This window comes from Carlito syrichta, unplaced genomic scaffold, assembly GCF_000164805.1.
Source record: "Carlito syrichta isolate Samal-C Ts95f unplaced genomic scaffold, Tarsius_syrichta-2.0.1 Scaffold302431, whole genome shotgun sequence".
In the NCBI taxonomy this organism is placed as follows: Eukaryota; Metazoa; Chordata; class Mammalia; order Primates; family Tarsiidae; genus Carlito; species Carlito syrichta.
The window spans coordinates 19,143-30,794 of NW_007246527.1; the positions used below are offsets into that span (position 1 = coordinate 19,143).

The 11,652-nt window shown below is 41.5% G+C and overlaps 1 protein-coding gene across 5 annotated transcripts in view; it reads left to right on the plus strand.

The window, feature by feature from the left end:
- SRP19 (signal recognition particle 19) overlaps positions 1-1,530 on the plus strand; it is a 7,172-nt gene extending 5,642 nt beyond the window's left edge. The window contains exons 1-3 of one of the 5 annotated variants that reach the window (XM_021711648.1): positions 617-780; positions 853-964; positions 1,045-1,530. In XM_021711648.1, the coding sequence (XP_021567323.1) occupies positions 664-780; positions 853-964; positions 1,045-1,178 (363 nt within the window). In that variant the 5' untranslated portion in view covers positions 617-663 and the 3' untranslated portion in view covers positions 1,179-1,530. Of the gene's footprint in view, positions 1-613; positions 970-1,019 lie in introns of those variants that run through there. The other 4 variants (XM_008056654.1, XM_021711647.1, XM_021711649.1 and 1 more) reach the window with 4 other exon arrangements.
- The last annotated feature ends 10,122 nt before the right edge of the window (positions 1,531-11,652 follow it).

An 11,652-nucleotide genomic window follows, 5' to 3' on the forward strand; every position in this document is an offset into this window, starting at 1 on the left:
TCAAAAAGACAAATAAAGACAACTGCTGGTGAGGATACAAAGAAAAGAGAACTCGTATACATTGTTGGTGCGGATGTTGATTAGTAAAGTCAATATGGAGGGCAGTGTGGTTTCTCATTGAACTACAAATAGAACTACCATATGATCCAACAATCAACTACTGGGCATTTATCCCAAAGAGAGGAAATCAAAGGGTCATTCACACTTCCATGTTCATTACTAGTCACAACAGCCAAGATATGGAATCAACCAAAGTGTCTAACAACAAATGAATAGATAAAGAAAATATGATATATATACATAATACTACTGTCTTTTTTTTTTTTTTTTTGGAGTTGGAGTCTCACTCCTTTGCCCAGGCTGGAGTGCAGTGGCACACACGCTCATGGCCACCCACCCCAGCATCCCCCTGCTGGGTTCCAGTGATCCTTCCACCTCAGCCTTCCAAGTAGCTGGAACTACAGACACACGCTACCATGCCTGGCTATTATTTTATTTTATTTTATTGTAGAGACAAGGTCTAGCTAAGTCTCCCAGGCTGGTCTCAAACCCACACTCTCAGGCAATCCACTCGCCTCGGCCTTCAGTCTTAAAAAAGAATGAAAGAGTTCCGGCCGGTGTTCTCGCAAGCCCTGGACCTTCGCTGTGTGGACTTTAGGAAAGATGGCCTGTGCCGCCGCGCGTTCCCCGGCCGACCAGGACAGGTTTATTTGTATCTATCCCGCTTATTTAAATAATAAGAAGACCATCGCGGAGGGACAGCGAATCCCCATAAGTAAGGCTGTTGAAAATCCTACAGCTACGGAGATTCAAGACGTGTGCTCAGCAGTTGGACTTAATGTGTTTCTTGAGAAAAATAAAATGTACTCTAGAGAATGGAATCGTGATGTCCAATACAGAGGCAGAGTCCGGGTCCAGCTCAAACAGGAAGATGGCAGCCTCTGTCTTGTACAGTTTCCATCACGTAAGCTTTTTTAAATGAATGACGAGGATTTGGTGATAGACTATTCCTCTACAACACAAAAAAGTTTCTAAAACTGAAAGGTAAGTCAGTAATGTTGTATGCAGCGGAAATGATACCTAAACTAAAAACAAGGACACAAAAAACAGGAGGTGGTGACCAAAGTCTTCAGCAAGGAGAGGGAAGTAAAAAAGGGAAAGGAAAGAAGAAGAAATGACCTAGCATGAGCATCGAGCATGTGGTACTGCTGTCAGAGACATGAGTGGAGGCTTCTCATTTGTGGCTGAGAGAAATAGAAGCTCTTTTTTGTGTGCATCATTTAACTGTGAACTCTTGCGCCTCCCATAATCATCGTTGGCATTGACAGTGAAATAATTGTACACCGGAACTTTGCATCTAGCTTTTATGCGGTATAAAAGAATTTTTGTCTTTCATTGCAGAGTTTTTGTGGAAGAATATTTTTAAATGGACAGTGGACTGTACATTAAGTTACTTGAAATCCTGTGTCTGTTTGTCCTTTATGTAAACATGTTTCAAATAAATAAACTTAATAAAATTAGAAATATACATTTTGTTCACCTTCTAATTTGAAACTGACTTTTGCAGCTTTTACTTACAGACTAATAATGCCAGTAGAGAAGGCAATTAAAAAGAGTAAAATAGTGAAAGTTTCCATAGTGTGAGCTCAAAACTAGAAGGAAGTGGTAAGTGTGCTTGGGCGTCTGTAAACAATCTGTAGACCATAATTTTGTAATCTATTAATTGTGGTCACATTGTACATTTGCTAGTTTTTTTTACATGGAAAGTTCTACATCTTAAGCTTTAAATTTGTCTGTTTTGTAGGTTTAAGAACACTTTTCACAGAAGGTCTAAAATTACTCATGCTTTTGCACTTTGAGGTACGCTTTCTTTCAAGAAACTAAATTGGATTGGTGCCTCTGAATTTATTTCAAAGTGCTGTTTCTGAAAGTGGTGATTTTGAGCTCTCTGATTCCTGTTCTTCCTGAGACCAGGCTTAGCTCTTCTTGAATTCTGTGAGCTATATATATTTAGAGTAAGTCCTCTATTCTTTAAGTTTTTTGCCCACAGTCAGACAATCCCATTGATTCCATAATAGGCAAAGCCAGAGTTGTAGGACTTTAAATGGGATTATACATCAAGGCTGTGCAAAGGTGATCCTTGGTGTGCAAGAAAAAATGTTAGAATGTCTACTTATTTTTTCTCTTAATTTCTATTATATGTTTTATAGCGAGTACAATAGTGTAAACAGTTTATGTATCTGGTTTTTAAATAAACATGGTGGAAAGGGAGTACGTACAAAGCACAATTCAGGGCAGCCCTCTTTGAGAAAGTTTATCACTTAGGAATGTGTTTGGCTGTGTTACAGAAAACAGTGAGGTACTTAAGCAGAAGCTTATTTTTTTTTCAAATTTGATGAATTCCAAAGGAGGTTTAATAGTTGTTGGTTCTGCTCTCAGGGATCACTTTTTCGTATTTTTCTACTCTACTATCCATGGCATGTTTCTAACATCTTCATGACTGTTGTGTCAAGCTTGTATAAGGATTGATACTTATTTACATAAGAGTTCAAGGCAGAAAGAAAAGATAGCTGTGCTAGCCATTTCTGTCCCCTTTTAAAGGAAAAAGCAAGAGATTTCTCAAAATTCCTCCCAGCAGACTTTTAACTATTGAGAACTATCACATGTGTTTATCTCTAGCTGCAAAGGAGGCAGGAAAAGTAAATACAGTAGTCCCCCTTATCCTTGGGGGACATATTCCAAGACTCCAGTGCATCCCTGAAACAGTGGATCATACTGAACCCTGTATATATTGTGTTTGTTAAAATGTGTAAGTTAAGCAAGGTAAGAGATTAACAGCAGGAATAGGCTAGGACAGTTAAAACAATATAATAAAAGTTTTGTAAATGTTAGTCTCAGTATTTTATTGTGCTTGACTCATATTTTCGGATCAGAGTTGACCATGAGTGGCTGAAACCATGGGAAGTTAAACCACAGATGCAGAGGCACTGCTATGTATAGCTTTTTCAGTCCTGACAATCAAAGCAGCTAAGGAAGAAAGTTGAAAATGCAAACTGGGGCAGCCAACTTAAAAGATTTGTCATAACCAGGTACAATGGCTCAAGCCTGTAGTCCCAGCACTTTGGGAGACCAAGGCAAGAGGGTTGCCTGAGTCCAGGGGTTCGAGACCAGCCTGGGCAACTTGGTGAGACCTTGTCTCTACAATAAATAAAAAAGTTAGTTGGGTGTCGTGGTGTGTGCCTGTAGTTCCAGCTACTTGGAAGGCTGAAGAGGAAGGATTGCCTGAACCCAGCAGGTCGAGCCTGCGGTGGCTGTGAGCATGCCACTGCACTCCAGCCTGGGCGACAAAGTGAAACTCCAACTCAAAAAAAAAAAATTTGTCACAGAAAGATGACTGCAATCTACAATTATTTGTTGTGGGGCAATACAGATTGTCAGTGCTGTGGTTTGAATGTCCCCTCCTGGCATAGTTTGGGTGGTTGTTACCTCTGCACCTCATGTTGAAATGTGAAAAACCAGTGTTGGAGGTGGGGCCCAGTGGGAGTTGATCAGGTCAGGGGAATGGCTCCCTTATGAATGACTTGATGCTATTGCAGTGCATGAGTTCTCTATTTCAGTCACATGAGAGCTGCACCTCTTCCCTCTTGCTTCCGCCTCCTGCTGTGATTGTAAATTTCGTGATGCTTCTGCAGATGCCTGTCCTGTGCAGAATTGTGAGTGAAATGAACCTCTATAAAATTACCCAGCCTCGGGTATTTATAGTAACAAAAAACAGAATAATACACCTCAAAAACACGTGGAAATTTAATCACCATTGTGATGGTAGTGAGAGGTGGAACTGTTGGGAGGTGATAGGGCCCTCCCGGGCTCCAATCTTGTGAACAGTTTAATGCCGTTATCTCAGAAGTAGATTTGTTACAAGATGGAGTTAGAGCCTGTGATCCCAGTACTTTGGGCGACTGAGGTGGGAGGATTGCCTGTGCCCACAGGTTCGAGATCAGCCTGGGCAACTTGGTGAGATCTGGCTCTACAATAAATCAAAAAATTAGCTAGTGTGGTAGTACACACCTGTAGTTCCAGCTACTTGGAAGGCTGACGTGGGAGGGTTGCCTGAGCCCAGCAGGTCAACACTGGGGTGGCTGGGAGCATGCCACTGCACTACAGCCTGAGTGACGGAGTGAGCGTGCCACTGCAACTGAGAACTTGTGGCTGAATTAGTGATATTTAGAAAATGAAGCAAATGAAAGAACAAAATAAGGCTGGGTGAGGGTGGCTTACATGTAATCCCAGCACTTTGGGAACCCAGGATTCGAGACCAGCCTAGGCAACACAGTGAGAACTCACCTCTACAAAAAATTTTTTAAAATTAGCAAGGTATGGTAGTGCATGCCTGTAATCCCAGCTATTTGGGAGGCTGAGGTGGGAGGACCACTTGAGCCTAGCAGCTTGAGGCTGCAGGGAGCTGTGATCATGCCATTGTACTCCAGTCTGAGCTGAGTGAGGCCCTGACTAAAAAAACAAACAAAAACAATAATATTGAGCTCCAAAGAAAGCAAGAAGTTCAGAAAATCAAAATAACCATAGTGCATGTTGTATTTTTCAAACTTTAATGTGCATAAGAATCACCTGAGGATCTTGTTAAATGTATTGGAATTCTGGGCTAGGGCCAGAGACTGCATTTTTCATAAACTGTCTGGGAAGCCCTCCTACTTTGGAGGAGGAAAGGTACTACCTGGCTCAGGTATGAATGGAATGTATGATAGTAACGTAAACTCTGAGTAGTGATTACAATTGTGAAATATAGTGTAGGTTGGGAAGATGAGAAACTTGCATATGTATGAGGGAGGTGAAGGAGCTCTGAAAGGAAAACTAAATCTTTGCTCCCCTTCTACAGGTGAAAGTTAATGCCTAAACAGAAACAAATTCTATTAAGTTTGGTGGCTCTTTAAATTATGTATGTGTATAATTTTGATAACAAAGTTCCTAAAAATTGGACAGAGGATGTGAACACAGTTATGAATGCAAACAGTATTTTAACGTAGGAATAAATGCTCAGCCTTGCTCACTAAGGTTCTATTTTTCAGCCAAGTGTGGTGACATGCACCTGTAGACCCAGCTACTGGAAATGCTAGCTTGAGCCCACGAGTTCAAGTCCAGGCTGGGCAATATACCAAGACCCCCATCTCTAAAAGATTATAGTTTTCCCTTTCAATTGGCAAAAAGAAAGAGGTTGTTTTGCAATAATTGCAACAATGTAAAACAGCAACACAATGTTACAGCAAGAGCTCTAAAATGTTTTCTGACAGTCTTAGTGTTTTATGTTGCTGTTAACGGAATACCTCATACTGGGCACTCTGTAATGAATGAATAGAAATGTATTTGGCTCACAGTTGGGAAATCCAAGAGCGTGGCACCAGCACCCAGGAGGGGGTCTTTGTCACCCATGGTGAACAGCAAAAGGGCAAGAGAGAGAGAGGCTCAAGAGAGATCAAGAGAGAGATTCGGCCTAATTCCATCTTTTTTTCTTTTTTTTTTTTGAGACAGAGTCTCACTGTCACCGCACCTGACGGAAAAATAGAACCTTAGTGAACAAGGCTGAGCATTTATTCCTACATTAAAATGCTCTTTGTATTCATAACTGTGTTCACATCCTCTGTCCGCTTTTTAAGGACTTTGCTATCAAAATTATACATACATTTTTTTTCTTTTTTATTTATTTATTTTTTCAAACAAAGTTTATTAGAGAAAGAAGGGAGAAAAGAAAGGAAGACATGCCAGAGTTGGCATGGGTGAAAGAAACTGCCTTATACGTTATTATTATTTTATTCGATTTTTTAAATTTCTTTTGAGTTGGGAGTCTCATTCTGTCGCCCAGGCTGGAGTGCAGTGGCACGCTCCCGGTCACCACAGCCTCGACCTGCTGGGCTCCGGCGATCCTTCTGCTCCAGCCTTCCAAGTAGCCGGAACTACAGGTGCGCACTACCACGCCCGGCTAGTTTTTTTGATTTATTTGTAGAGACAAGGTCTCACCAACTTGCCCAGGTGGGTCTTGAACCCACGGGATCATACAGTCCACTCGCCTTGGCCTCCCAAAGTGCTGGGATTACAGGTTGAGCCATGGAGCCCGGCCCTCATACATAATTTAAAGAGCTGCAAGACTTAATAGAGTTTGTTTCTGTTTAGGCATTAACTTTCACCGGTAGGAGGAGAGGATTTGGTTTTCCTCTCTCCTTTACCTCCCCCATACACACGCAAGTCTCCCATCTTCCCGACCTACCAAGATATATATTTCACAATTGCAATCACTACTCAAGAGTTTACAGTACTATCATACATTCCATCCATACCTGAGCCAGGTAGTACCTTTCCTACTATAAAGTAGGAGGCCTTCCCAGACAGCTTATGAAAAATGCACTGTCTCTGGCCCCAGCCCAGAATTCAAATACATTTAACAAGATCCTCAGGTGATTCTTATGTACATTAAAGTTTGAAGAACAGAACTATGGTTATTTTTGTTTTCTGGACTTCTTGCTTTCTTTGGAGCTCAATATTATTGTTTTTTTGTTTTGTTTTGTTAGTCAGGGCCTCCCTCAGCTCAGACTGGAGTACAATGGCGTGATCACAGCTCTCTGCAGCCTCGATCAGCTAGGCTCAAGCGCTCCTCCCACCTCAGCCTCCCAAATAGCTGGGATTACAGGCATGCGCTACCATGCCTGGTTAATTTTTAAAATTTTTTTGTACAGGTGAGGTCTCGCTGTGTTGCCTAGGCTGGTCTTGAATTCCTGGGCTCTCAAAGTGCTGGGATTACATGTGAGCCTCTGCACCCAACCTTATTTTGTTCTTTCATTTGCTTCATTTTCAAAATATCACTAATTCAACCACAAGTTCTCAGTTGTCAAAGTGTCCTTTCAAAAAGCTCATTCACATCAGGTTCCTTGTTGATTTCATCATTTTAAAATATCTTCTGGAGTCCTCACCTGGCTCTAATCTCTCACCCTTTAGACCTAGGCTCAGCTTTACTCTTCCAATGTAAAGACTGCTCTTTGCAGTTATTTTTCTGATGTTGCAGGCGACTATCTGCTGAAAGAGAGACCAGACATGGTAGGCAGAATCATGTCCATCTCCCCCGCAAGGATGACCACATCCTAATCCCCATTTGGGTGGTTTTAAGCCACTCAATTTGTGGTAATTTGTTACAGCAGCAATAGGAAACTGATAGACCAGGTGAACTGGCTAAGACAAACTCACCAGACCTCGAGATTCTTGCCCTCATTAGTTGTCTCTACCAGTCCTGGCTACATGAGAGTCACCTGAAGAGTTTTGTGTGTTTTTGTTTTTTGAGTTGGAGTCTCGCTCCCTCGCCCAGGCTGGAGTGCAGTGGCACGCTCCCGGCCACGGCCACCGCAGGTTCTACCCACTGGGCTCCAGTGATCCTTCCGTCTCAGCCTTCCGAGTAGCCGGAATTACAGGTGTGCGCTACCACGCCCGGCTTATTTTTATTTATTGTAGAGATGAGGGCTCACCAAGTTGCCCAGAAGGGTCTCGAACCCACGGGCTCAGGCGATCCACTCTCCTCAGCCTCCCAAAGGCACGGGATTACAGGGTGAGCCACCAAGCCCGGCTTCATTTTTTGATTTATTGTAGAGATGAGGTTTCACCAAGCTGCCCAGGCGGGTCTCGAACCCGTGGGCTTCAGGCTAGCCACTCAACTCAGCCTCCCAAAGGCGCGGGATTACAGTCTGAGCCACTGAGCCCGGCTTCAATGTTCTTATTCTTTACAAGGTGTGTATTGTAAGAAATTTTAAGTTACTATCAACGAGCCAAGGATACTTTTTTTTTTTTTTGAGTCGTAGTTCCACTACGTTGCCCAGACTGGAGGGCAGTGGCACGCTCCCGGCCACCGCAGCATCGACCTGCAGGACTCCAGCAATCCTTCTGCCTCAGCCTTCCAAGTAGCCGGAACTGCAGGCGCGCGCTACCATGCCTGCTGTTTTTGATTTATTGTAGCGAGGAGGGCTTGCCAGGTTGCCTGGGTGGGTCTCGAACCTGCAGACTCAGGCAATTCACTCGCCTCGGCCTCCCAAAATGCCAGGATTACAGGCTGAGCCACCGAGCCTGGCCTGGATACTTTTAATATTCTCAAATAGGTTTACTTTCCTGCCATGCTATATAGAATGGTTATATTTGATGACTGAGGATCTGAATTGTACCTATTATCCTAAACACTGATTCTAGACTTACAGACATAAACAAGCAGATGTAGGAGGCTGTGCTGACGAAGCACACCCTTCAGCAGTAGGTTTTGTGATTTGGTTTTTTTTTGTTTTTGTTTTTTTTGAGTTGGAATCTCACTCTGTCGCCCAGACTGGAGTGCAGTGGCACACTAACGGCCACCACAGCCTTGACCTGCTAGGCTCAGGCTATCCTTCTGCCTCAGCTTTCCAAGTAGGTGGGACTACAGGCACGCACCACCACACCCAATTTTTTGATTTATTGCCAAGTTGCCCACGCTGGTCTCAAACCCATGGGGCTCAGGCAATCCCCTCACCTCAGCCTCCCGAAGTGCTGGGATCATAAGCGTGAGCCACCATGCCCAGTCTTGCAGTAGGTATTTTAAACAAATCTCAAGTTCTCCTTTGGTTTTTCTTGAGATAGTGTCTCACACTGTCACCCAAGCTGGAGTGCAGTGGCATGATCACGGCTCACCACAGCCTCCAATTCTTGGATTCAGGTGAATTCACCTCAGCCTTCCAAGTAGCTGGGTTACAGGTGAGTGCCATCACCCCCAGCTAATCTTTTAATTTTTTTTGTGAAGTTTTACTACATTGCCCAGGTTGGCCTCAAACGCCTAGGCTCAAGCAATCCTCCTGACTTAGCCTCTCAATGTGTTGGGATTACAGGCATGAGCCATCGTGCCCGGCCTCTTGGTCTCTTCTTAAAACAGAAGTACAGAATGATTTAGAGACGTAGGTAAGAAGTCAACACTACCACAAAATACGTAAGTCAAGGGAGATGTCTTTTGTGTGTAATGCAATATTGCAGTTAGAAAGCAGTGGATCTGGTTTTCTTTAAATGTAGCGCTAATTTTTGGTTGGTATGTTTTTCATTAGTGACTCTTTTCTTTGGGGAGGCAGTAACCACCAGGGGGAAATTACAAGTCATGTGAGGAATAGAGATAATAAACAGCAGTGTTTAAGACTGTTCTATCTGTATTTACTTAAATTTTTGCTTAAATAATTCTGAGTTGGAAAAAATAAAAGCCCCACAAAATAATGAAATATAACAGTTAAACGAGAACTGAATTTTATTTACATCCATTTCCATTCAATGTATCACATCTTCAGGATCAGTGATAACTTATTAAAAGGTCAGGCCCATTTTCTTCAGACTGTAGGCAGAAGACTCTCCAGAGTAGCAGTCACTTTGTTGATGATTGAAGCCTTCACTTAAGGGAATAACTGCAGCTGGAATTCTTTCATTTTTAAGAACTTAAACTGTTTAGTAGGAATTCTGTGACTTTATGTACCCTTGAAATACTATTCACATACAAATACATGCTTGTCTTCTAGCCAGACAAAGGCTCAATTAGTTTTTTCAAATTCTCTAGCCATGGCAATATTTTATTTGGGAAATAGTATGAGACAGAATTGTTCGACTCATCGCTTCTCTTGCCATTAACATTTATGCTTTGACTGCCAAAAACAGAAATTTAAATTTCTTGCAGAATGCACCTTAGGAGAAAGCTGTGGTATCAATGGGACAAAAAAATTGCATTCAGAATATATTGTACAGTAGTACTTTTTAAACTGATATTAGCCTGTAATTATGAGCAATAGTAATTTTATGCATCTTTATCTTGTCTGACAACATATTCTGTATATTAACAACTTGATTATAATTGCTAGTTTTCATTCTAGCACCCATAAAAGGTGTAGCTTTATTTATGAGGAAAGGATTTAAATACTCCTAGAGGTACTTTTAAAATTTAAATACGCCTAGAAGTATTTTTTTTAAACTAGAGTTTTTCTCCCGATAACAATTGTTTGCTTTCTACAAAGGTTTTTCTTTTTTTCTCTTTAAGTTTATTAAGGTGCTTAATAATCACTGGTTTTTCCCTGAAAAAAATAAAAGTTCTGGTCCATATTATTGTAATATTTGGATGATACTGCCCATTATTTTTGACATCTTTATTTTTTAGATCATGAGACATCATCATGATCTTACCTGATTAGCACTAAAGGTGAGCTAATTATCTTTGTCTTAAAAAATACTTTACTGGTTGGATATTTAATCTTGTTAGTTTTGTTACATATTTGGTTTAATCTAGTTTCATCTTATTCAAAAGGATTCTTGTAAAGTTCAGATTTTCTAGTCCAAACAAATTGTCATGACCTCTATACGCTACCTGGTGAATCAATTTGGAGGCATCCATTTTAACTTTATTGTTCTGAAATTATACTATGTATTCAAATACAGTTCATCAAAACAAAGAATAAAGATTAAAGCATTTAAATGGATAGAAATGATTCTGGCTTGTAAACTAGGGAGGCCTCTTATGACCTTAAAAAGGTAAAGGCAGTTTGACTTAACCGTTGCCAGTAGTTTGTAGGTTATATCACGCTTCCTCTCATTCTCCCAGATTGCTCTTAGAGCTAGGTGTCATCATTAACATGTTGTTGCTAATGATATAAACAAGATCACACATGTTATTAGAGGCATGCAAGTCTTTGGAGGTTCTTTAAACTGATTTAACAAGGAAGACTGGAAAAGAAACAAGACTAAACCAACAAATGTTACTCAGCTTTGAAAGTAAAACCAAGAATGGTTTCCATTTTAGCATCTTAACAACAGACAATTCTAAAGCTTATAAGTTACTAGGTTTTGGTTTTGTTTTTGTTTTTTGAGTTGGAGTCTCACTCTGTTGCTGAGGCTGGAGTGCAGTGGCACACTCACGACCACCACAGCCTCGACCTGCTGGCTCAGGTGATCCTTCTGCCTCAGCCTTCCAAGTAGCTGGAACCTCAGGTGTGCGCCACCACACCTGGCTAATTTTTTTATTTATTGTAGGTCTCACAAAGTTGCCCAGGCTGGTCTTGAACCCCTGGGTTCAGGCAGTCCTCTTGCCTTGGCCTTCCAAAGTGCTGGATTACAGGCATGAGCCACCAAGCCTGGGCCAATATTACTAGTTCTACAGGAAAGTGGGAGCTACAGATTAATGATGTATGTGTCCATTTCCCCATTTACCACTAGAGGGACCGACTGCTTTACAAAGCTGTGCTGGTACTCAGGTGCCACAATATTAGAAAAACAATCGCCAGGCTAATCGCCATTCAACTTCATTTCTCACTTTGTTCATCTGAATAGTAATCATTTGTATTAATTTTCTGTAGTATTATTTAGTAGATCACACCAGCACAGCAGTACTTCCAGCTTTTGGGAGGTGGTCTTACTGTACAGAAGTTACAGGTGGCTTATACACCCTCCCCTGTCCCCTAACCCACGAGCATATTCACAGTCAGACAGTAACACTCCCCTCTATATATGCACACAAATACATTAAAAACATTCAAGAATTATATAAAATTGTACATTACATAAAGATTATCCTAAATGTAAGTACAGAGAAAATGCATGCAGAGTGAGCCCAGTAAA